The sequence below is a fragment of the Mirounga angustirostris genome, unplaced genomic scaffold (genome assembly GCF_029215605.1).
Source record: "Mirounga angustirostris isolate CCGP_5_RB_7025 unplaced genomic scaffold, mMirAng1.0.hap1 SCAF_13, whole genome shotgun sequence".
NCBI classification, from domain to species: Eukaryota; Metazoa; Chordata; class Mammalia; order Carnivora; family Phocidae; genus Mirounga; species Mirounga angustirostris.
The window spans coordinates 33,311,775-33,339,604 of NW_026991721.1; the positions used below are offsets into that span (position 1 = coordinate 33,311,775).

General features: G+C 36.7%; 1 protein-coding gene across 1 annotated transcript in view; it reads right to left on the reverse strand.

Annotated features, from left to right (window-relative positions):
• LUZP2 (leucine zipper protein 2) overlaps positions 1-23,201 on the reverse strand; it is a 251,799-nt gene extending 228,598 nt beyond the window's left edge. Inside the window, exons 1-3 of the mRNA XM_045895281.3 lie at positions 23,131-23,201; positions 16,579-16,660; positions 10,889-10,951 (exon numbers count right to left, since the gene is read on the reverse strand). Of these exons, the coding sequence (XP_045751237.2) occupies positions 10,889-10,951; positions 16,579-16,653 (138 nt within the window). The 5' untranslated portion in view covers positions 16,654-16,660; positions 23,131-23,201. The remainder of the gene's footprint in view (positions 1-10,888; positions 10,952-16,578; positions 16,661-23,130) is intronic.
• Between the last annotated feature and the right edge of the window lie 4,629 nt (positions 23,202-27,830).

Genomic DNA, 27,830 nt, shown 5'->3' on the forward strand with positions numbered 1-27,830 from the left:
ACCCTCCCCCCTCTCATGCTCCCTCTCTCTCATTCTCTCTCTCTCTCAAACAAATAATAATCTTTAAAAAACAAAAACAAAAACAAAAAAACACAAAGCAGTTCTACCATTTCCTTCCAGGCACAGAGACAGAGATGATCACTTACCTGGTGTTATAGGACTAAAGTTTCCCTAGTGCCATTGTTATTGAAAATTTGAATGTAGCAAGTAAACATAAAATGAGAAGAGTGAAGATACTTAATATGTTTGGAATGAGGGTGGAATTATTTGCAAGGGAGCATTGCTAACAAAAATATGGTGATGCAAATACATTGTGCATGACTTGGGACCTGAAATGATTAAAATTACTTACAGGCTCTGATCTCAGGGACAGTAAGGAAATGAGTGAGGATGACAGGGAGTGACAGATGTATTCAGTGGATTTCTGGATACATTTTATGAATCTAATATCTACTCACTCTTTTGCAATGAACTTTTCTGTCCTCTGGGAAATCCATCTGTTTTCAATAGGGCTAATCCCATTTAACAAAAGGGCAGAAATGTGACTCATTCACAGCCAAATAAAGCACCCCTTCCCCTGGCCATGGTGAGTGTCCCAGGCATGTGAAAAAATCAGAATCTTCTCTGGGATTATTTTGCTTGTCCGGTCTGAAAGGACCGTCTCATTTGGCTATTGTTTCTAAACAGGTAGGATGTTAATCAGACGGTTCTTTGTCTTCTTGTCTGCCATATGGAGAGAGACATTTTGAGAGATGGAATGAGACTGTCTAAAAATTAGAGACGTAGAGTAATGTCCTACCTTAGTGTTTTTATTTAAGAGACATACGGAGTTTTTGTTTGTTTAGAACCATTCCGTAAGCATATATTTATTTGTATATAGCACTGCTTACTGATCAACTAATTTTACCTCAGAATCCAGTGACAGCAATTACAATGACAATGATAGTTCCCATTTGTTAAGAGCTAAGTATGTGCTAAGTGTCTTACATGCATTGTTTTTCCATTTATTAAATTAATATTCTGAGGTACATAAAAAACATAATGTTTATAAAATACATGAAATTAAGAAAGCAAACTCTTCTCCTTTACTTGAAGCATGGCGGAGAACACTAGCTGTCCCCTTGTCAGAAAACAGAAACTGGGACCCTGTTGCCTCCAAGAGCACAAGTAACACAATTTCAACGGAGAGTCATTTCTAAAATTGTATGCAATTTTAGATGTAAGCATATAGCCAACATTCTGATGCAGTAAATTAGAACTTGGCAGAATTAATTAACTGCAACAGTAAATAAAGTAAAATTTAAGGTCGATTGTAATCTCCCATAAAGCAGCAGTTCTGGCTTACTTCTGAAGTGCTGAGTATGAATTATGTGTCCCTGCAAAGTAGAAAGATCACTGATGTAGATGTATCTGACAGGGGAGATTTTCAGATTTACTTTTCTGTGTATTATGCTTTGGCTCTATCAGATTGGCTGCCCCAGTGCCTTCTTGTAACACAGACCTACAGTGTTAATCTGGATGCTAAAAACACATACATGCTTTGCAAGTAAGCTGGCCTGAAATTGGATTCAGCTACAATCATCAAAATTAACTGCTTTCCTTACACCAATAAATATCTAATAATCTTTCTTTTTAAAAATATTTATTTATTTGTTTGTTTGTTTGAGAGAGAGAGATCGTGAACGTGCAGGGGGAGGGGCAGAGGGAGAGCATCTTAAGCACAGTCCATGTTGAGACCCCAGCCCAACATGGGACTCAATCTCATGACCCTGAGATCATGAGCTGAACTGAAATCAAGAGTCCAACGCTTAACAAACTGAGTTACCCAGGCACCCCTAATCTTTCACCTACAAGGGAATGTTTGCAATATCAAGCTTTTTTTTATGTTTGCTTTCTTGGTTGTGAATAGCCACAAATTTGAATCCTTTTTTTTTTTTCAAGTCACCTCTTCAATAAAGCATTCCATGTCCACCACACCTGCCCTCATCTGCCCTCTTACAGTATTTTATTGTAAAATTCTTTTTTTAAAAGATTTTATTTATTTATTTGAAAGAGAGAGAGAGAACAAGTGGGGAGGAGGGACAGAGGGAGAAGCGGGCTCCCTGTTCAGTGGAGCTTGATTCCAGGACCCTGGAATCATGACCTGAGCCAAAGGCAGCCAGCCACTTAACCGACTGAGGTACCCAGCCACCCCTTATTGTAAAATTCTTATTTTAAGCTGTTTACTATGATTATTTGTGTGATTTTCATAATTATTTTATTTTTTTTAAGATTTTATTTATTTATTTGAGAGAGAGAGAGAGAGAGCACATGAGAGGGGGGAGGATCAGAGGGAGAAGCAGACTCCCTGCTGAGCAGGGAGCCCGGTGTGGGACTCGATCCCAGGACTCCAGGACCATGACCTGAGCCAAAGGCAGTTGCTCAACCAACTGAGCCACCCACGTGCCCATAATTATTAATATGTCATATATTATGTGGAAAAATGTTATTATTAAATTCTGTTCTTTTTTTATAAAGATCTTATTTATTTATTTTGAGAGAGAGAGAGAAAGCATGAGCTAGGGGGAGGGGCATTAAAGCGTCTGTCTTCGGCTCAGGTCATGATCCCAGGGTCCTGGGATCGAGCCCCGCATCGAGCTCCCTGCTCCGCGGGAAGCCTGCTTCTCCCTCTCCCACTCCCCCTGCTTGTGTTCCCTCTCTCGCTGTGTCTCTCTCTGTCAAATAAGTAAATAAAATCTTAAAAAAAAAAAAAAAGAAAATCTGTTAATACACAGGCTACCAAATTTTGGAAAACTGTTTCTACAATGTGAATGTTATCTATAGCATTAAACCAAGGAAACAAATTAGAAATAAAACAAACAAATCCCCTCCATTTTTAAAGTTCATTATAGCTCCAAAGCAGACATGACTTAGTCTTTGCTAATCAGACATGACCTCTATAATATTTATGTAGATACAGAAATTAGTTACATGAGAAAACAGGATAGATGTTATCCACTGTCTGATGCACAAGGGATAGGGCTGTATGATATCAGAGTCTGCAGGGATGGGGACAAATCCGGCAGCTTCCTGGTCTTGGCAGAGGTAGCCTTGCCTTAAGACGAACAGCTCTGGGGTGTACTGTGGTTATTCCTAAAGCTCAGCCTACAAGCCATGTATTCAGTTCTCCTAACAACTTTGTATATAAATCCTTTTCTTCTTATCAGAGAATTCTTTTTGTCACAGCTGAGAACAGCAACTGGCGCACTGCATCTCAAACACATGTTCTATTCCTCATATCCCTGGATATGTCAGTGGCTATTTGGAATTACTTGAAAATCTACAGATTGGTCAGTGGCTTGACCTGTGACAAGAATTTTATGCCAGTCACTTATAACAAGAGCAATAAAACCAAACATAAAAAGAGATTAATCAGTTATTAGTAGAAGCTAGAGGAGTCACATTAGAAATTTAGAGTCAGGTTAAGCCATGCAATAAATAGATGAGCAAAAGAATTGAGAGACTAAAAAGAAAAAAAATGGAGCTAATAGTGAGAGGAAAAGCCTGCCACTGAGGCATATTAGCTTTGACAAAATTCTGATCTCCAACACTGGGCAGAGTGAGGCCCACTTTTATAGTTCTTCATTTTGCTATTATTATTATTATTATTATTATTATTATTAGTGTGATTATTTATTTTATCCTTACCTTGAACCATCTTGAATGAGTCTCAGGAAAATAATCAATCATAAGAATCTATCTTAAAACAAACCACCATAAAAAATAGTGGTGAGGGGATGGGCATCTTTCACCCTACTTCCCTCCCTCCTTTTTTTTTTCACTCTCTCCCATCCCTTTTATCTCCATTTACTAATTACAGACTATGTTTTAATACCAATCTAAATCAAGTATTACCAACTATATATATTCCTTTAAAAAGTCCTGGACATTATCAAAATCACACATTTCATTGAGGAGGTTCAACTAATCAAAGATGCTCGTCACAATGTCTAATTTGTCTAATATTTCAATACCTACATACTATCCTACTCATTCCTTGAGCCTTTTTTATATCTAGGACCATTATAGATAAAGTTATTTTATACTAGGGAGTAAAATGAATAATTTAAAGAAAACTGTAAAGAAGAGTGGAGAGAGGGTGTTTAGAAAGTACAAAGTCAAAGAGACTTTAAGCTTTGGAGTCCGTGAGATTGGTTATATCACATGATAATGAAGTTATCATATATATGGAAGTGAGAAAAAGGAGGCTGAGTTTTTTTTGTTTTTTTGTTTTATTTTTTGGTGCAAATTTTTATATTTGTTCTAACCATATAATAATAACCAAATGTAAAATAAGTAATTGAATGAACGAAAATAGATTGTATGAGGTATCAAAACCAGATAATCAAAAAACTGCCAACAAACAAAAATCCAAGACCAGATGCTTCATAGATGAATTCCACCAATTTTTTTTTTTTTGAAAAGAGTTAACACCTATTCTTCTTAAGCTATTCCAAAAAACAGAAGAGGAAGGAAAACTTCAGAATTCATTCTACAAGGCCAACATTACTCTGATACCAAAATCAGAAAAAGACACTACAAAAAACAAAGCTACAAGCCAGTATCTCTGATGAACACAGATGCAAAAATCCTCAACAAAATATTAGCAAACGGGGACACCTGGGTGCCTCAGTTGGTTAAAGAATCTGCCTCCAGCTCAGGTCATGATCCCAAGGTCCTGGGATCGAGCCCCGCACTGGGCTCCTTGTTCAATGGGGAGCCTGCTTCTCCCTCTGCCTGACACTTCCCCTGCTTGTGTTCCCTCTCACTGACAATAATAAATAAATAAATAATAAATAAATAAAATCTTAAAAAACATATTAGCAAACACAATTCAAAAATACATTAAAAAGATCATTCACCACAATAAAGTGGAATTTATTCCAGGAATGCAAAAGTCGTTCAATACTCACGATCAGTCAATGTGATATGTCACATTAACAAGAGGAAGGATAAAAACTATATGATCATCTCAATAGAGAAAAAGCATTTGACAAAGTACAATATCCATTCATGATAAAAATCCTCAACAAAGCAGGCTCATCAGGAAAATAACTCAACATAATAAAGGCCATAATGAAAAACCCACATCTAATATTATACTCAAAGGTGAAAAACTGAGAGCTCTTCCTCTAAGATCAAGAATAAGACAATGATGTCCACTCTCACCACTTTTATTCAACATAGTACCTGAAGTCCTAACTGCAACAATCAGACAGGAAAAAGAAATAAAAAGACACCCACACTGGTAAGGAAAAAGCTAAACTCTCACTATTTGCAGAAAAACATGATACTATATGTAGAAAACCCTAAAGACTCCACTGAAAAATTCCTAGGACTGTTAAGTGAATTCAGTAAGGTCACAGGATATATAATCAAAGTACAGACGTCTGTTGTTTTTCCGTATACTAATAAGGAAGCAGAAGAAAGAAATTAAGAAAACAATCCCATTTACAATTGCACCAAAAAGAATAAAATATCTAGGATTAATTTAACCAGGAGGTGAAAGACCTATAGTCAGTAAACTATAAGTCATTGATAAAAGAAACTGAAAATGATACAAATGAATGGAAAGACTTACATGCTCATGGATTGCAAAAATTAGTATTGTTAAAATGCCCATCATACCCAAAGCAATCTACAGATTTAAGGCAATCCCTATCAAAATAGTTTTTTCACAAAACTAGGACAAATAACCTAAAATATGTATGGAACCACAAAAAAAACTTGCATAGTCAAAACAATCTTGAGAGAGAAGAACGAAGCTGGAAGTATTATAGTCCCGGATTTCAAGATATACCACAAAGCTATACTAAACAAAACAATACGGTACCAGCACAAAAATAGGCACATAAATCAATGGAACAGAATAAAGGGCCCAGAAATAAACCCATGTCTGTATGGTTAATCAATCCACAACAATGGAGTCAAGAACATACAATGGGGAAAACACAGTCTTTTCAATAAACAGTGTTGGGAAAACCGGACGGCTACATGCAAAAGAATAAAACTGGACCACTTTCTTACACCATACACAAACATAAATTAAAAAATAGAAAAAACATAGGCAGTAATCTCTTAGACATCACCCCTAGTAACATGTTTATGGGTATGTCTCCTCCGGCAAGGAAACAAAACCAAAAATAAACTACTGGGACTACATCAAAATAAGAAGCTTCTACACAGCAAAGGAAACTATCAAGAAAACAAAAAGGAAACCTACTGAATGGGAGAAGATTTTTGCAAATGATATATCTAATGAGGGAATAATATGCAAAATGCCCCCCAAAATTATACAACTCAACACCAAAAAAAACAAACCATTTGATTAAAAAAATTGGCAGAGAACCTAAATACACATGGATACATAAAAAGATGCTCAACATCACTAATCATCAGAAAAATGCAAATCAAAACTGCAATGAGATACCACCTCATACCTGTCAGAATGGCTGGTATCAAAAAGATAAGAAATAACAAGTGTTGGTGAGGATGTGGAGAAAAGGGAAACTACAGGCACTTTTGGTGGGAATGTAAACTGCTATAACCACTGAAGAAAACAGTATGGAAGTTCCAAAACTAGAACTACCATATGACCCAATAATTACGCTATGGAGTATTTACCCAAAGAAAATGAAAACACTAATTTGAAAAGATATATGCATCCCTATGTTTATTACAGCATTATGTACAATACCCAAGATACGGAAGCACCAATAGATGAATGGATAAAGATGTCAGATACATATACAATAGAATATTACTCAGCCATGAAAAAGAATGAGACCTTACCATTTGTGACAACATGGACGGACCTAGAGCATATTATGCTAAGTGAAATAAGTCAGAGAAATCAAATACCATATGATGTTCCATTTATGGAGAATCTAAAAACAAACAAACAAATGAACAAACAAACAAAATCAAACAAACTCTTAAATACAGAGAACAAACTGGTGGTTGCCAGAGGGGAGGTGGGTGGGGGAAAGGATGAAGTACCTGGAAGGGAGTAAGAGGTACAAACTTACAGTTATAAAATAAATTAAGTCACGGAGATGAAAAGTACAGCATAGGGAATGTAGTCAATAATATCGTAATAGCATTGTGTGGTGACAGATGATGACCAGTTTCACAGTGAGCACTGAGTAATGCACAGAATTGTAGAATCACTGCATCACACACCTGAAACTAATTTAACATTGCATGTCAATTATACTTCTATAATGAAAATAAATAATTTAAGGTAGCCATACTAGCCTTCCTACAAATCAAAATAAAACAAAACAAAACAAAAAAGAGACAGAATAGGAAATTACTAGAAAGTTGGTGATGTATCTACTACAAAATCAAGTTTTACATTGTGAGAAATCTAACACTGTGCAGAATCATACACTAAAAACACAGGATGTATGGGAAGACCACTTACCATGAAACTTTGTAATCATAGCATCAAGAACATAATAATGATATCAATAAAAACATAGCCATAATATGATATTTGACGTTTTTTATCCCAAATACTCTACTCAATCACTTGCAGCCTTACAGTTAAAATTTAGTATTTCTTCCTCTGAGATGAAGATCCTAAAGGGAATTGCTTCCAATAAATACATTATCATCAAAATTAAAACCTAAGGCATACTTTTCACTAATCTCTTCTTTTAATGCAGGGAAAAGTCTTAACAGACTCCTCTATACGCACAGCTTATATATTGGTGCATTGAAAAGCATTTTTTTTAAATGTTTTGAAGGCACCTAACTGCCACTACCAGCACTAAAGGGAGGTTCTTCTGTATATTTTCTTATTCCCTTGGATTCATAAAAGAGTTCTCTAAAATGTAGTAAGGCTTTCCCCCGATTGCATCAAACCTTAACATGTCAGGAAAAAATTACATATAGACCAAAACAATTTTAAAAACTTTACTGCCATCATTCCATCATTTATTAATTCTTACTATGATGATTCTGTACCAAGAAATACACTGTGGGGGAAGAGATTTGACTTGAATGTTCCATGGAAGAAAATATAAGCAGAAAAGCAGAGGGCAATGACTTGAAACTTTCTGCCTAACACTGCATTTGCTTTTTAAAAAGTCCAAGTATTTTTTTCCCTCCAAGGGATATCTTAAATCGTAAAAACTAAATCCCTAGGTGCTAATTTAAAGATGCCTTTTAATAGTTACCTTCACATAACGGAAAAAAATGCTGATTCTTCAATAATTCTTTAATAAATTTTCAAAAGTCCCTTATTCTACTGAAACTTCCCTAATACCCTCACTCAGAAGTTCTCAGGGGACTTTAAGCTTCTTTCAGAAATATCTTTATACCTGTATTCTCTCTCTCACCTCCTTATATTTTGTTTAATTTATTTACCTGTTTGGTTTTTCTCTTGCTCTTCAATTAAAAATCTTCCAGGCAGTGTCCATATAATTTTACTGTACAGAGTATGTGTCAGTTATTTTGTTTAGTCTATAAACATAATGATCATTTGTCAAAATGATAAACCTGAAATTTCAAGGAATTAATAGAAAGGAGTCAAATTAAAAAAAAATTCAATTGATATATGTTCACCATTAGTTTTTTTTTTTTTAAAGATTTTATTTATTTATTTGACAGAGAGATAGCATAAGTAGGGAGAGAGGCAGGCAGAGGGAGAGGGAGAAGCAAGCTTTTCACTGAGCAGGGAGCCTGATGGGGGGTTCGAACCCAGGACCCTGGGATCATGACCTGAGCCGAAGGCAGCCACTTAACCAACTGAGCGACCCAGGCGCCCCCACCATTAGGTTTTGCTGAAGTCAAAAACTGTCTCTAGTTATGAGTTTTCATCTTGCAGATTTTCAATACAATGAAAGTGAGGAGTAAATTTCATTACAAAGCTTACTTACATTTAGCAGATATTACTTCTGTAAGGTTGTATTTGTTTTAGAATTACTCTAGCCTATACACGTAGAAAATGAATATTATCCTATAAAAGTATCCCCCAGAAACAAAATATTTTGTTAGTCTTTATATGTATTTGTTATGAATAATTTATACTTTGATTTTGAAAGTGCTTCCTTCTTAAAGTCTAGATTTAAAAAAATTATCTAAGATTAAAAGTTAACTGATGATGCTTAGCGGTATAAATTAACCTATAATCCTTTCATTATTATACAACTGTGCTCATGTTGTTTGGTATTTGAGTTTGTGCATGCACCGGCAAATGTTCTTTATTTTCTATTTTATTTTATTTTATTTTTTAAGATTTTATTTATTTATTTGACAGAGAGAGACACAGCAAGAGAGGGAACACAAGCAGAGGGAGTGGGAGAGGGAGAAGCAGGCTTCCCGCTGAGCAGGGAGCCCGATGTGGGACTCGATCCCAGGACCCTGGGATCATGACCTGAGCCGAAGGCAGACGCTTAACGACTGAGCCACCCAGGTGGCCTCTTTATTTCCTATTTTAATACTGATTTTAATGTTTGAAATATTCACCTTGTCTGAAATGATCCCTGGAAGTGTTTGACTAGAGTAATCTGACCCTCTCACTGAGCTCCAGTGAACAAGATATTATTATCCAGGACACCCAGTATTCTAGTAGCTCTGGTCTGCTGATATTTTCCACTATAAACAGGAAATCAAGAAGATTCACGCCTCAGGGAAACTATCATCAAGTCCACTCATCTTAAATTCTTAAGTCTCTTAAGAACACTCAGAACAGTTAGTTGATTTTGGTTCAGCTCATGATGATCAGTCATGAGATTAAGCCCCTTGTTGGGCTCCTAGGCATGGAGCCTGCTTAAAATTCTCTCTTTCCTCTACCCATCCCCTCCCACTTTCTCCCACTCTAAAAAGAAAAACCAACCAAACAAACAAAAAACACCACTCAGAAGAAAAACACATTAGACAGAAATTAAAATACAAGAGAATCATCAGAAAGTCATTTAAAATCTGTCTTGCTTTCCTTTCTTCTATGCATTCTTTGCACATGCACATCTGATAAACCATTTTAATGTCATAATCAGAGTCCTGATGATGAATGCTTAATACCAAAACATTTGTAAAGCCTATTTTTTAAACTTGATATCAAGGTGGCAACCATTTAGGAATAACGTGAATAATGAGGCTCATCTATTGTTTAAGTGTCTCAAAAAATAAAAGGAAAATATGGACAAACAAAAGAATGAGAGAAGGAAAAAGAGACAAGGAAATTCTAAAGTGATTGATTTGGGATTCAAAATAAATCATAATTAGTGAGATTGATCAAGGAAAATGTATCATTAATTAGTCATGGTTTAAGAGTCCTAATTAACTAACTGCATTCAAGAAAAAAGGTGGAAATAGAAATGTGATGGAGGAATTGTAGAAAATAAAGTAGTCATATAACAAGACAAAGAAAATACGTATTTTATAGGGTTCTCAGAATTTAAAGGCTATAATGAAAGCTGTTCCAGCTTATTTCTGTTCAACTCTACATTACTTTAAGATGATCCCAAATAAATTTTTCATTCTAGATTGGCTCTTCCTATCATGAAGTCAATTTCTAGATAGCCTTCTTCTTCAGCTCCTGTAATGTCATTGGGTGGACAGATGAATTTATGAAATGAAAATTAATTTTTAATATTAGCCCAAGCAAAGTATAATTAGAGGAGAAAATGAACTAGAGAGGTATGAACTAATAACATTAACATATATATAAAAGTAGGGATTACCTACTCTTCGAAATTCTCAACAGTGCAATTCCTTTCCTTAGTACGTAACTAAAGGCCAAATTGGCATGTAATCAATACTCCAAAAGTTGTGGCAAATCCATATGTGGGTTTGTGTCTATGCTTTGATTTATATAAAATTTGCCTGAAATATATCTTACCTCATTCTGGAGATCTCGAATCATTTTGCTCTTTCTTTCCATGTCAGTCTTTAAAAAATTAATCTGAAAATGAATGGAATATTATATAAGCACATTTTAAATTCATTCCTATGGCTTTTATAAATTTATTGTCATGATTTTGAAGCATAATACAATGATTATCTCTTTATCAACAAATATTGAAAAAGAACAAAGGATTGAAATTTTCATTAACCAAACTTTCATGCCCAATTCATACATAGACCTACTGATTATAAAAAAGGCTCTTCTCATGTAGTAAAAGATTCATTTTTTTTTAATTGAGAAACCATGCATATTATAACTGATTCTCTTACCTATGTAAACCTCAATTTAAAAAGTGTGGTTTTTTAAAAAAAAAAAACAAAACAAACAACAACAACAACAACAAAAAGCTAGATTCTAGGGTTGGGCCTAGAAATCTCCATTCATAAAACACTCTGCAGGTAATTTTGACCTATAGCAGGTTGGAAAGCAATTGCATAGTGATATTCCTGGTCTCTAAAGCACAGAATGTTATAATACCGTACCAAAGAAGTCATGTTTCCTTCTGAATTTGATATTGCTGGAATCTGTAACCTTAGGTCAGTTGTTCAAACTGTATTTGCATAAACACAGCACCTCTGCTACCTGAGTATATCTGCTTGAGTATTTTGAAAAAAAAAAAAAAATTCAGTATAGCACAGTTGTTAAAATCTGAGACTTTATAGTCAGTGAGAGTTCACTCTGATAAAAAGTGACTATGATAGTGGATAAAATATTTAATGTCTCCAATTTTTAATTTTCTGGTAGTCACATTTCTTAAAAAAGTAAAAGGAAACAGATAAAATTAATTTTATTAATGTTTTATTTAATTCAATAAACTCAAAATATTATTATTTTGACATGTAATGGATTAATGATATAATTGACATTATTTTTTACAATATATCATTAAAATCCACTGTATGTTTTACACTAATAGCATATCTCAATTTGGACTAGCCATTTTATAATGCTCAATAGCCTTATGTAGCTAGTGTGTGTATATATATATATTAGACAACAGTCTTAGAGGATCCCTGGAATGATACAAAAGAGACTGGTAATGTGGGTTATCTCTGGGGATAAACTGAATCAGTGGAAATCAAGTTTAGGAGTAAAATGAATTTTCACCATATATACAGATCTAAAAAAAAAAAAATAGCTCTGAAACATTTCAAACATAAACAAAAGACCAAGAAGTAATATGTAAAACGCCTCTGGGCCCAAACCTAAGAATAAACAAATATAAATATTTTGTCCAGCTTTCTTCAGACCTTGTAAAAAAATAGTTACACCTACTATTAAAGCCCCACCTAATTTTTCTTCCTTCACTCTCCAGAAATTGATGTGTCTTAGTCTTGTGCATGTTTTTGTACGTTTTGCTTTCCTTGTAACAAATGTTAATGCCCCCTCTTTTCTGGATTGTATAGGGGTCCTTAAACCATTCCTTCAAATGGTAACAGAGATCTAAACCAATTCTGGATGGTCAAACTCCATATAAAACAAGCAGAAGCCTGAGAACTACCACGACCATTGTTTTGGTCATAATAATTTTCAAGTTAAATTTTAACTATGAAGATAACGACAGCAACCTGAAAACATAAATCACACTCTGTCCCATTGAGAAGATAGTTCAATCTGGTTGATAATGCAAAGGACTGGAGGACGTGGTGCGGTTCAAAATTAGATATGTATGCAGCACAATAGGGTATGCCCCAATAAACAGCTTTTGCACCCATTTCTATTGCTGTGTACTGACTGCCTCAGCCTATAGATAACCAATCTTGTGGCTGGACCAGTCTTTGAGGTTCGTAGTATGATTGCAAGACACCCTCAGCGATATCATCAGGAAACTTTGAAAAAAAGGTTTATTACTTCTAAGTCCTGGATATTACATGTCACACCTAGGGCCACACAGTGAGGCCATGGGTAGAAAGAGCCAGGGAGAGTGAAGGCCTGAGGTTCTGCTTTTATTGGGGTGGAGGGTAGGGGCCTAGGGTTTCCTGGGATCACTTTTTACTGGTGAATTTAAAAGACAAATTTGTAACATTTCAAAATTTCTAAAGTGCCTATGTAGATGTAGTATAAGCTCCGGCAGCTGGCTTTTCTTTTTTGTGATCCAAGTGCTGACGCAAGCTTTGATTGTGAAGGCATCCACTTCAAGAGGGCTACCTGAAATACACACAGGGCCAGCCACAAGACTAGCTGAAGACCCACGCCAGGTCCTCCCTGTCCCAGGCTTCAAGCTCCAAAATACCTCCGGTTCCTTTGTTTTGGAGATCTTGGTTGATTTCAGTAATTGACCATTTGGGCTGCTTGTTTTTTCTCTTATGTTTTAAATTTCCATTCTTATGTTTCATTTATTTTTTTTTCATTCATTCAATGAAAGTTTATTATTTTTTTTATTATGTTATGTTAATCACCATACATTACATCATTAGGTTTTGATGTAGTGTTCCATGATTCGTTGTTTGCGTGTAACACCCAGTGCTCCATGCAGAACGTGCCCTCTTTAATACCCATCACCAGGCTAACCCATCCTCCCACCCCCCCTTCCCTCTAGAACCCTCAGTTTGATCTTGAAGTCATGAACTACTTAAAGCCACCTTGCTTATATTAATAACCCATTCTTTCATGGACCACTACTTTTCCCAAATCATCACATTTTGATAGTATTCAGTATATATTATACATAATTAACAAATTTTTTAAATGATTATTTTATTTTGACATCCAAACACATTACAAGGGGTTTTCTCACACATTACTTTAAAACAACCTTTAAAAGTAGCTAGAGCAGGTTTTTCTGTTTTGTTTTGTTTTGTTTTTTTTAAGTAAACTCTACATTCAACATGGGGCTCAAACTGCTGACTGTGAGATCGAGTCGCCTGCTCTACCAACTGAGCCAGCCAGGCGTCCCAACACCTAACTTTAAGTAAAAGCTGGGGCACCTAGCTGGCTCAGTCAGTAGAGTCAGCAACTCTTGATCTTGGGGTCGGGAGTTTGAGCCCCACTTTGGACACAGAGTTTACTTAAAAATAAAAATAATAGAAATAATAAATAAAAAAATAAAGAGTATAATGAAAATATATTGCAATGTTAAGAATACAATTACTTAAATGTGAAACAAGGACAGAAAATCTTGAGAATGCAGGGTTCAAATATTCAAGAGCTAAAATATATTCAAAATATTCAAAAAGTATTAGCATTTTGAAACCATTAGTCTAGAATCCCAACAGGTTTCAACATCCCTGGCAAAATAAGCATTCCTGGTAGATAGTTATGAATTTCATTCTCAGAAACAGAAAATACCATTTATTTACTCTGAACAAAGAATGTAAGAACATAGCAATTCTTTACTCTTAATGAGAGTCAAAGCTAGAAGCTAATTTTTGCCTTTAGACTAATTATGTCTCACTTAGGGCAAGTTAAGCCATAAAAATTAACAAGAGTAGTGAAATGCATCCAATGAACATTAATATCTTTAATAACTCTGGTTACAGAGAATGTGAGCTCATTCTTCCTTGCTATCTGTTAGGAGTTTTCAGGAGGAACACAGGTTTGAAAGATATGCTATTCCATTATCTGCTTAGGGATAATAACAAATATTCACATGTTCATAAAAAGTTATTTTCCCACAGAATTAGTCATGACAGCTTTACTGCTTCTTCAATTTAATTTTTCTCAAGTTTATCTTTTATATTTTTGTGATTTAGGTTTATCCTTTAAGTTTCATAACATTTTACTATAAACTTACCAAATGATGTATTTGCAACATTTTTGCATAAAATACACAATCTGTTATTTTTATGGAAAAAGGCATAGTAAATAGTTATGTAATCAAGGGTAGCACATAAGATTATCAGCTCTTAAACCTATCATGTTTGCAGAATTAAATCCAGTTTTTCCCCTCTCTTCGAGAGTGAACAATTACAATTATCTTTATCTCTCCTTACCCAACCTTCAATTACACCAACAGTCTAACAGAGAAAATAATAATTATTTACCAAAAAAAAGTGTTTAAAAATACAAATTAGTTTAATTCTTAGTTAACCTAGAATTTTCAAATGGGGAGAACAAGCATAAAGCATTCTGTTTGAGTCTACCAAAATTTGGAAAAGGTAATCCCAGTACTATGAAATCTCTCTTCTAGATCCCACCAGATGCACATTAAAAAAAATAACCATTTTTTTTTTTTTATGTTATGTTAGTCACCATACAGTACATCATTAGTTTTTGAGGTAGTGTTCCATGGTTCATTGTTTGCCTATAACACCCATTGCTCCAAGCAATACGTTCCTCTTTAATACCCATCACCGGGCTAACCCATCCCCCCACGGCCCTCCACTCTACAACCTTCAGTTTGTTTCTCAGAGTCAATAGTCTCTCATGGTTCATCTCCTCCTCTGATTTCCCCCCCTTCATTTTTCCCTTCCTTCTCCCAATGTCCTTCATTGTTTTAATAATTATTTCTCAATCCCGTATTTGTGGAGGTTGCGGTCATCTCTTTCTAGACTCTGATGTAAAACATATTAGTCATTCAACTGCAAACACTGAACAATTACTCCTGGTGACATGCTTTTCAAAAACAAACTAACCAACCCAGAACCCTTAACCCCAGCCACCCCTTTGTATTGGCGTGTTCTCATAGGCCAAGCCACTATACATCTGCCCTAACCACCCCAGGGGTCAGGTACCCCCCAGTCAACTAGGGGCAATCCCTATGCCCCAGAGCCTGCTGAGATCATTCATATTAACTCCTCCTAAGCCTGCTTCACCTGCCTCAGACATTCTTTCCCGCAGAAACCACAATAAATGCTCTTGCCCACAGTTTCTCACCTCCCTCTGCCTCATGACCTACCCGAGTACTTCCTTGGATAGTCACCTGTCACAAGGCATGCCACCCCCTTGAGAAACGTGAGAAATAAACTAAATTCTCAATGGTGGTCCGTTTCCTGATCTGTTGGACCAACTGTACCTTAAATTTTCCATTAATATATTTTAAAATAGACTCAGGTCCTAGAAACAAGATAAAAGGTATACCCCATAAATGGTATATAAGATGGTTCTGGAGAATAAAGTAGAAATCTAGTGAGAAAATCTGGAGAGAGGTTTGATTCTCAAGCCTTGGGGTGTGTCAGAATCACCTGGGGAGTTGATTAAACAGTCAGTGTATGGCCCCACCACTGAGAGATTCCTGTTCAGTAGATGAGGGATAGGGATACAGTAAAGAAAATGCAGTCACCGAGATCATAAAAATACTGGGTCAGCATTCATTCCAAGAAAAGATTTTTGTTGTATTTGATTATTAGGGGTCTTCTAATTCCCAACCCTCATTTACTGATGAAAACAGAGGTCAAGAGCGGGACAAAAGTGCTGGTGTCAGCCCCAAACCAATGGATCCTGAATTATGGCATATAATGACCTTGCCTGTTTACTCAACTCCACAGGTGATTCTGACACACCCCAAGTCTTGAGAATCAAACTTCTCTCCAGGTTTTCTCACTAGATTTCTACTTTTTTCTCCAGAACCATCTTATATACCATTTATGGGGAGTGGACCTTTTTATCTTGTTTCTAGGACCTGAGTCTATTTTAAAAATAATTTCCCAGCCCCAAAGCAAACACAAAAAAATTAACATACTTACAGTAGCTTGTTGTTTTTCTGCTTTCTCAGTTGTCTCTTTAAGTTGATTTTGCAGGACCTCCTGGAGAGACTTCATTTGTTCTCTAGGAGAAAACAGAGAGCAAAAGAGAGACATAATTCTGTTATTTCCTATGTACGTTATGAAAGGAGGCTTTGCTGTTGACATACATTTAGGAAACAACTAGAATTGTATGTAGGGACACAGTTAAGCATGCAGGATGTATCTGAGGATTCTAGTAATAAAGTTTTCTCTCCCATGCAAGTACTAAAAGCAAGCCATATTGGAAGGAAATTGCCTTGCTATTGTGTCCTGTACGAATCCCACTGTGTGAATCATCTGTGAGCTGCATAATATGTTAAATCAAATCAATGTAATAATTAGAGTTGAAAAGCTAATTTTAGTGACAGCATGCCAGGGTGTGAACATGCTGGTTAGAGAAAAAGTTGCCACAGACTTGCTGATAGGATAAAATTACAACTCCCCTTGGATGCTCCTAATTGATTAATTCTAAGGCAGTATACTTTAGACATCCTTTATAAAGCCTGAGACTTTTTTTATAAAAACAAAAAGAGACTTATTTTGACCTTGAGGGCTGCCTTATTTATTGTGTCTAATAAAAGAAACACACGTCTGCATGCATATACACATTATGTCTCAAGCTCACTAATACATGTGGACCTTGTCTCACTTGTTAAAAAATGTAAGCATTATCCATAATTTTGCATTCCTCTCAAGGGTCTAAGATTGACTCATTTATGACAAATCATACTATCTTTGTGTGCCTCCATTTTATCACCTAAGCTACCACTTCCAAACGTTTTGATACCAGATGAGGATTAGTATGTATGTGTGTGTTTGTTTTATTCTGGCTACAGGAATAAACTTTTATTTTTTTTTAAAGATTTTATTTATTAATTTGACAGAGAGAGACATAGTGAGAGAGGGAACACAAGCAGGAGGAGTGGGAGAGGGAGAAGCAGGCTTCCCGCAGAGCAGGGAGCCCGATGCGGGACTCGATCCCAGGACTCGATCCCAGGACCCCGGGACCATGACCTGAGCCGAAGACAGACGCTCAATGACTGAGCCACCCAGGTGCCCCAGGAATAAACTCCTCTGAAGCAACAACAGCCAAACAGAAACCTTTCCTAGTCTTACTGGCAGAATTCAAACTAATTTAAAATTCCCAATCTAGTGCCAAAAGACTACCTCTGCAACCTTTGTCCGTAACCACACTACAGAGACTAGGCATAGGAGTGTACCCTTTTAGACCCATTTTCTTCATCTATAAAATGGGTACACTAATAGAGCTATCTGATAGGTTTGTAGTGAGGTTTAGATGACATAATGTAGGCAAAATGGCTTAGCACAATGCTTGGAAAAGAATCACTTAATAAGTATGAGATCTCTGTCACAACCACCAGGACCACTCTCGGTCCTAAGTTCATTCTTTGACCACCACATCCCACACAGCTGCAAGCTGTTCTTTCGTCCATTGGGATTGAATGATGCTCCCAGATTTCTTACTCTAGAAACTCTTAGGTCCGAGTCTCAATTTCAGGATATTAGTGAGAGCCTGTATGATTGTTAAAATCAATTTGAACTTTGTCTGTCAAGGCAAACTATAATTGGAACAAGTTATAAAATAATTACAGTCACTGTGGTGATGGTTTATGTTTGCCTACGTGAAGCTCGTGACATGCTTTTGCTTAGAGCGGACTTAAGACTCAGCTTCCATTCCTTCCTCAAATAGGTATCACTTACCAGGATTGTTTCACATGTGGACACTTAAATTTAGACTTCTATCATTCTTTCTGTTATTTTCCACAAAGAGCATTTGTGGCATAATATAATGTAATAGTAATGTCTACATATGTTGTGGGCTTAAAATGCATCAGACACTCTTAGAAGGTTCACACGATGACATAATACTACAGAGAGAAAACCGAAACAGAGAAAGGTGGTGAAATTGTGTTCTAGAGCCTATGTGTTCAAACTCTAGAGTCATTACACTACCTTTATGGAGAGAGAGGGAAAAAGGAGGGGAAGAAAGAAGGGAGGGAAGGATGGAAGGATCTACACGCTATCCCTACCACTCAGATCTTCCACAAGCACTGAATGAAAACACAAACTATTGTATTTCTAACTAAAAAATTATAGTAAGATTTTATAATGATTATCATTTTATGATTATTTATGAAGTTTAAAATTATAATTTTATTAAATGATACAGATTTTTAAATTAAACTATGAAATACTATATATTTTATAAAAATAAAAATGAGTGTGTGTGTATCAAAAATTCCCACATCCTGACATCTATAGGCAATGTAGGGAACACAACAAAAATAAACTGTTAAGGTTGTTAACAAACACTGGAGAAGGGAGAGGATGCTGCACATTTTCATGTCAAGGAAAGCTATCAGAATGGTAAATATGATCTTTTGAAACTTCTGAACGTCTCTATATCCTCTTTTGCCTTCCAGGCTTATTGCTACACATTCTCACTGCTCTCCTGCTTTAGGTGCCCCCAATCTCTGCCTCACAGTCTTGCTAAGTTATACTCCTATGAACTTGCTCATGGGCCCCCTCCACCAACAGTCTTGCTAAGTTATACTCCTATGAGAGAGGACTCCTGACTCGCTCATGGGCCCCCTCCACCAACAGGGATTTACCCCAACTACTGCTACTACTCTAGGGTCCTATTTGGGATACTGAGCTGAGTCTTCAATTCTAAAGAACGGGTGGGCCCCACTGACACCTATGATAGGCTGCTCAGTGTTGAGCACATTTCTGCACAGAATTTCGTTACAAGGGATTTGAAAGGGCAGCCGCTTCATACATCTTCATATCAAATTATAAATATAAAAAACACACTCACCCAAATCACACTACAGGAAGGCATTTTTTTCAAGTGGTTACCAACTTGTATTGTAAAAACATCTAAGATGGACCACTTGCCACTATCCCGCATATTCTTTTTGTTTTCAGAGAACATGATATTTTACAATCCTTTGGTACACAGAGTCTAAAACTGCCTTCTAGGAATCTCCACCCACCAACCACCATAGGGAATAAAATGTCTTATCACTTTTTTCTACGTTTTCAGACACTTTAGGTTACCCTCCTATCCCCCAAGTCTCCATTTTGTGGGTACACACTCTTACTCCTCATATGGTATGGTTTAGATCTGGTCCTCTGCTATGAATATTATGTAGGCTGTCAAAATATTTCTGAAAATGTAACACTCAAGAGTCAACACAACATTTTGTGCTTGCTCGCTCTCTCCCACCCATGTGTGCACACAAAAATATGCACACACATTCCTTTCTCAGTCTCAACAGAAAGGCATTCTTTGCTCTCTCTGCATAATTGTATATGGCCACCCCATAACCTCTGAGTTGACTTACTTATAGTCTGGTTCCAGCTACACAGGGAGACTGATTAGATGTCTCTTGGTTACAATTCCAAGAGGGAAATTCTAATTGATTTGGTTTTGTCTTGGTGATCACCTCTGAGCCTATTAACTGTTGAGTGATGTTGGAGTCAAATAAAATAAGCATGACTTCTTGAGACCACTCCTGCAGGTAAGTGTCAGATGGCAAGCATCCCAGAGGACGAGGGGTTATTAAGAGCGGGATGTACAGCCAAATGGCATCTACAATACAGTGCACTGTTTCAGACTCAGATAATACTTCTTAATTTGCAATTAGTCAATATTTTTTTTTTAAGATTTATTTATTTATCTGAGAGAGCTAGAATGAGAGAGAGAGAGAGTACATGAGAGGGGAGAGGGTTAGAGGGAGAAGCAGGCTCCTCGCTGAGCAGGGAGCCCGATGCGGGACTTGATCCAGGGACTCCAGGATCATGACCTGAGCTGAAGGCAGTCGCCTAACCAGCTGAGCCACCCAGGCGCCCCAGTCAATATTTTTTTATATTTCAAAATAACATTCTTTTTCTTTTATGGTTTATTAGTATCTCTTCTTTTCAAAATGAGATACACAGCCTGCTTCACCTTCAGGTAACCATGATTTTTATATATCTCTTTCTAAGTAATCAATAAAAATTAATATAGCAAATGTCATATCCTTTTGAGAAATTACCTATTATTAGAATTTACTGAATTTTCTATTTTGACGTTGTGTGCATTATACAAGTTACACATTTTAAACAAATTTTCAAATTCTGGAGGTGCCTGGGTGGCTCAGTTGCTAAGCGTCTGCCTTTGGCTCAGTTCATGATCCCAGGGGCCTGGGATCGAGCCCCGCATCGGGCTCCCTGCTCAACGTGGAGCCTGCTTCTTCCTCTCCCACTCCCCCTGTTTGTGTTCCCTCTCTCGTTGTCTCTCTCTCTGTCATTTAAATAAATAAAATCTTAAAAAAAATAAAAAATAGGGGTGCCTGGGTGGCTCAGTCATTAAGCATCTGCCTTCGGCTCAGGTCACGATCTCAGGGTCCTGGGATGGAGCCCCACATCGGGCTCCCTGCTCAGCGGAGAGCCTGCTTCTCTCTCTCCCTCTGCCTGCCGCTCTGCCTACTTGTACTCTCTATCTCTCTGTCAAATAAATAAAAAAATCTTAAAAAAAATAAAAAATAAAAAAAATAAAAAATAAAAAATAAACAAGTTTTCAAATTCTGGATAAAACATTAAAATCATGATATCAAAATATCTGCTCCATTCCATCCTTTCATTGAAAGACTTGGCCCAACATCTGGTAGTTTGTATACCATACCAAATGTGTAGATGATAATCTGAAATTCTTAATAATCCTAACCATGTTTTTTTTTTTTTTTTTTTTCTGGTCTCTCTGGATATTTTGTGTGTCATGTAGAAACAGCTAAACAGATTTTAGGATGGTATCAGCAAACTAAACGAATAGGTTTTTCCTTATCCACATCATGCACAAGCCTGTCTCCTCATCTGCGTCTCCACAGCAGTGAAGACAGACTTGATTCCTCTTTCACTCCACGGTTCTCACTGCTGAGATCACCCTGTCCTGTCCTCCAAGCCAGCTTTCCTCAACCTTTCCCTCCACACTGAACAATGTTTGCAGAGTAATCCTCCTAAAATACTTTAATTTATGTCATGCTCTTACAGAACTACCTAAAATGGGTTCTCTACTGCTAGTGGCTGAAGTCCATTCTGGACCAAGATTTAGAAATTTTTCTCTCTGGTTCTGGTCATACACATATACAGCTTCATTTGCTGATCGGCCCTGATCACTCCGTCTTCCTCGGTCACGGCAGCCCGCTCAGTGGAGCTGTGCATCCGTCGTGCAGAAGACACTTCCATTCTGATTTTATTATCCTCTCCTGCCATGGAATGCTCTACAAAAAGTCATCATTTTCAGTGTCTCTTGGTTCATTTTGACTAGTTCTTTCTATTCGAAATGCGGTTTATAATTCTCCGACACTAATTCAATGAACCAGGGATACTTGTGTAACATTGAGCATAGGTGCTTTATTTCAAACCAATAAAATCACTTAAAATGATCTATTTGGGGGAAGATGCTTGGACAATATTTTATGCAAGCTCTTTAATACTGAACTTTGAAGAGAATTTCACGTTCAAGAAATAATAATTTCATTTAAATAATAAAAGGAGTCAATACAGGACACTCAGTTTGATATTCCTAATGTGTCATCAGCTTGATCCGAACACACATCAATGATAGGTTTCTGGGTCAAAAGGCGAGGACAGTGGAGAAGATACGAGGCAGCAAGAAGGGACTACATAGCATAGTGTGCTTAAGCTTTTTAGCAGCTTACTGCTTTGTGATCAGTGAACTAACATGAACGGGTGGGGCTACAGAGCAAATTCCACTTACACAACTCTCATCAACTCATTTAAGCCCTCTGAACAACTTCCTATCTATTAAATAGTGATAATCATATCTACTTTAAAAGGTAATTGTGAGGGTCAAATGGGAAAATAGATATAAAGCATCTGACAGAGCCTCTAATAAGTGTATAAAAAATGCTAGCTTGTTTCTACCTTAAAACAGCTTTTTTTTCCCTTTGAGAGGCAATTTCAAATCATATAGCTTTTTATACTGCATAGAAATCTATCACACAATACACTGTCTTCAAAAAAACACAATCCAACACTAGTAAGATTACACTAATTCTACTCGTATTGTTGGTAACATTACCCCATTCGTCACCACCCCCACCATTACCACCATGATCAAGTTTTGATACCATTACACATGGCCCACTGAGATTAGTGTTATTGCATCTGTCTATTGATGGGCAGACTTCTCAGGGTCTATCTTCCTAGGATAATAGGGGAAAATACTACAGATCCATAAACATTCTGTGATCTGCAGACAAAGGAGCATAGCATCACGATCACTATGCACAATTTCCAGCCCCACCATAGATTTACTGTATACAAACCTGCATTTCAACAAGATTCTGATGCCTTCAAGTGTAAGTCAGAAGATAAGTGAATTAATGCATTTAGAATGACCTGATTTTTGTGAAATTTCTGAATGGAGTTTGACACTCTGGGGAAAAAAAGAACCGAGAAAATGAAAAGAAAGCGCAGTCTTACCTTTGTCTCTGACCTATTTCCAGAAGCTTCTCAACATCAGTTTTGGAAGATTTCTCATCATTTTTCAAAGACTGATAAGAAAAGTGGGAAAAGAAAATCTTATTCAAGTGATAAATTGAGGCTCACTTTACTTTTGTCTCAATGGCACAGCCGTGACTGCTCTTAGGCCCTGAAACAAGAATGTGCAAAGGAGGCCACAGTGATCCTCATGGCTCTAAGGATGCACACAGGGATTTATGACACCAAGCGCAGGTGCCACCCAGGGGTGAAAGGGAATAAGCCGAGTCTCAGCCTTTAGAGGTTTGATGGAGGGGAAAATGCTCTCCAATATCTAGGTGTCTTTACAAGTCAGTATAAAACACATCTTCTGCTCTCCAGCTGAAGTTTCACTGTGTTCTCTGCAGGCATGTCAAAACAGCTCTGGCATAGTTCCTACAAATTCAAACGGACATAAAAGACCTCTCCGAATCAGCTAAGTAATAACATAATTCAAGATCAAAGCAGCCCAAAAGCATGTACCTGTTTGGTCTTGTCTATTTATTATTAATGAGTAATGCAGCAGAATACACAGAAAAACTAGGGCTATGTAAAATTGTAACTGCTCTGACAAGATAGGGTATTAAGGGGAAAAAAAAATAAAGTACCATCTCAGTCATTAGTGTTTATTTACTCTGGCAAATTCAACATCCACAGACCGTGACTTCAAGCAGAAAAGCCCACTGAGCTATTCTCATTACAGAATCTGTCCCATTAAGTCTTCCCTAAGAATTTTCTTATTTATACTCAATAAACTATTTACCAGGGTAACCTATTAGAAGCTGAAACTGAGGAGCAGTGATACTGTTTGCGGGAAGAGCAGTGGTGGCAGGCAGAAAATTGACAATCTTAGGAATGGCAAATACTTTGTTTACTTAATATCTATTTAACAAATATCTATCATGAATTATGCAAAGTCCTGTGCAGAGGCATAGTGTCTGCCTTCACAAATTTTATAGTCTAATGCTAAAATCAGGCAATTTTCATATAGCAAAATCAGCAGTCTGATTGGGATGTGATGGGCTGCATAAGAGAAACTTCTTTCTGGGCGGCTAGGTGGCTCAGTTAGTTGGTTAAGCGTCTGCCTTCAGCGAAGGTCATGATCCCAGAGTCCTGGGATCAAGCCCCACATCTACAGCCTGGAGCAGGTCACAAAATCTGCCCTTTGACTTCCTTAGGTGAAAAACAGGGATGAGATTTTTGAAGTCTCTACTTTAGACAGTTACTGGAAAACTCAAAGGACAAAACAGATGTGGAAAAACACTTGATGAAAAGTGCAATATAATATGCTTACTCATTTATTGACCATATCCTATATTCTGGGCATTCTGAAGGAAACCAGGATCAAGCAGATGACTGTTTTCAAGGAATTTAAAATAAAAAAACAAACAAATGGAAAAGAACATGAGATGCAGAAACGGAAAGGGTAGATACAGACAGGAGTCAGCAAGGTATATTTCAGTAGAAGAGCCAAAGTGTCCTTATTATTTACCCAGGAATGTCCAGGGAAGTGAGGTATACTTGGAAATTATTCTTGGTTCCTTTAAGGATGCTAAAGGTTGAGACACCTACTAATTAATCAACATAATGCTTCTTGGCTGACCTGCGTTACCATCCATTACCATCCCATCCAGGGGCTATGGTTACAGAGAAGACGATAACAAGACTTTCAAAGCTCCTGTCGTCATGAAGTCCCACTGGGGGAAAAATGTAGAATGGGCTATGTTTTATTCACTATGAGTTTAAAACCTAGAATCAGTATTTATTAGATGAATGACTGGGCACTTCCTTGGCCTATTTGAGTCTTGTTTCCTCATTTTATGAGTAAAATTTTGTGAAGAGGTTGCTAAGAGGATTTTATGAGATCAAAAATGAAAAATACCTTGCACACTGGCTGACAGGAAATGGAAAAAGAAAGGCATTTTAAAAATTGCAACTACATTCAGTGGTACGATTGTTACCCTTTTAAGAAACATGATTCTATGAAATTATACATTGTTATCAAGCAATTTTCCAGATTGTGATTGGGTGTCTTAACTTAGGCTACCTGCATAGAGATGAGTGTCCTGGTCACACATGGGCATCTTACCATGTGCATGAAACAGTTTCAAAGTGCCAGGTGTTCCATCCCCCTGAGAAGGTGCAAGTGTACTGAACATTCTTTGCAGCCTCAGCTGGTGAATTTCCACTTAATGATAAGGTGCAACTCTGGGATCAGCTTCCTCCAAAAATTCACTTAGTCCCCCTTTCATCCGAGTTAGGGCTTCCCTAACGTTCTGTATACTCTTCCACCGTAGCACTGTCCTTACCCTGCTACCTGCCTCTGTGTTCTAATGGAGTATGGGGTGGTTTTTCTGCTCTTATTTTTATGTTCGAGTTGTAACGTAACTTCTAGAACAAGAGCTGGGGCTCTGGGCTCCTATAGCTGCTCTGCCACCGAACTCTGTGTCCTCTACAGTTTCTTAACCTTTCTCTAAGTCTTGTTTTCTCACCGACAAGATGAAACTACTAATAACCATAGCACAGTTTTCACGTAAAAAATAAAGATTGTACAAAGAATACCTAACGCAAGACCTTGACCATGTTCAGTAAGCTGTCGTGGCTGTGGATACCATCATCATCATCATCATCATCATCATCATCAATCATCTTCAAGGAACAGAAAGCTAAGGACAACACTGACTCCACATGGTTCAGAAACATAGTTTTGTGCAGTAACTAATACACAGGCTCTGTATTTAAACTCTGGCTTCCCTTGTGACATTCAAAAATAACTTATCTTTTCTAAGCATAATCCCTCATGTATAACAAGAAAAAAAACACATTAATAGTATCTTTCTCACAGATAGATTATGAAAATTAAAATGATGTCCTCAAAAAAATTCAGTGTTCAATCAAATACCAAAATATCCGATATTTCAGAAAATTTTTCTTATCAGATAGAGATCTTGTCTTTGGCTTTTGATGGAGATTTCACTGAGTATTAATACATTTTCATAGATGACTCTTGCCTTTCTAAGACATTTTCTCATTTTAGTAATGAGGATTATTAAAGAATCTTGAGAATTTTCCTTTGTGGAATTTAAGATTCTCTTCTAGAGATCATTCCTATATTCATTCAACTCTTGGTCATAATTAGTTTTCATCATTTTATAATATAAAAAACACAGGGGTCAAATCGATCTTAGAAGCTATGAGAGACTGATGGCCTTGCCAAGCACATAATTTTCTCCTTTCTAAATTTGCAAACCACAGATTCCCAGACTGCATTTCAAATGACATTTCTTTTCAAAGCTCATATGATAATAAATAAATCCTCTGGTCAAACCCAGAAACATATTCAAAACTGGTAAAAAATGCAGGAGTCTTTAATGTTAATCCACCGAGACAAACCGAGTGACTCCTCAGCCTTTGCTGCCAGGAAAATTAGTTTTCATCTCACCTGAAAGTTGACTTTAATTCCACCAAGTTCTCTTGATGTCTTTGTCAGCTGATGGAGGATGTTGCTTCGTTCCCTAAAGACTTCTTTCAGCTGCTTTTCTAGCTCTTCATAGTCCTGTCTAACACAGAAAAAAATCGCATGAGAGCCCCTCAAAAGCTTCCACTGGGCTTCAGCCTCTTTAAATACTATCACAGGCCCTTGCATTTCAAGCAAAATCTAGATTAACTGAAACCTTAATTACTAGGATGTTTTGTTTTTCCTCTTTCACCTAAAAGGAGAAAACTGAAAACCAGTCTTATAACAAAGGTTTTATTTTTTAATTGAGGGCTCTCTAGGCTACAGAGAATTTCCAGAACTATACTATCTTTGATAGGCTTAAGATAGTTTATCAGGTACCTCTTGGAAAACAGATATTTTCCATGACATCACCATTCTTTTTCCTAAGGTCTTTGACATTTTATAGCAGAAGATATGATTTGAACCAAAGTATCTCAGATACATAGGTTCTAACACTGGGGAGACATACTTGGGGGTACAGCCAGGGGGTCTTGCTTCATCTCTGGTAGGTAGGGAAGGAAGTCCATGGAAAAGACAGCCCTTCCCAAACATGTGTAAGAATTTCTATTGCTACTAAAGAGGTAATGGAAGAAACAAAATATCTATAAAATCAGTAAATAAATTCAGTGATTTGAGTAAAATTTGAACAGACTTAACAATTTTCATGAAGGAAAGACTTATTTAACGCCATATCATCTATGTGTATTTTTTTCTTACTTTTCTCATATGGTCTTTGTAAGACCGTATTGTAATTCTCATTTTGTAGACATAAAAGAATTGAGCTCAGAAGGATCAAGTTACTACCCTAAGATCCTATTCAAGTAATGTATGAGCAAATAGGATGTGTTTGTGTATATTTATGTATGTTATGGCAAGTGTGCAAGTGTGTGTGTGTGTGTGTGTGGAAAATGTAGACAAGGAAAATGATGATTGTCAGGGCAACTGATAGGGGGAGGTTAAAATGATCAACTGGAATACATAGGAGAGTTGCTCCATGTATGGAAGACTTCCTGGAAAAAGTAATATAATATATAAGGTACTCTTGGAAAGAGAATTAGAAATTAGCTATATGAAAGGGGAAGGCACGGGTAAATACTAATAAAAATGAGCTCACTGAATTTTTTAAAAGTGACTATATATCAGAAGATTGGAGTCCTAATGGGAG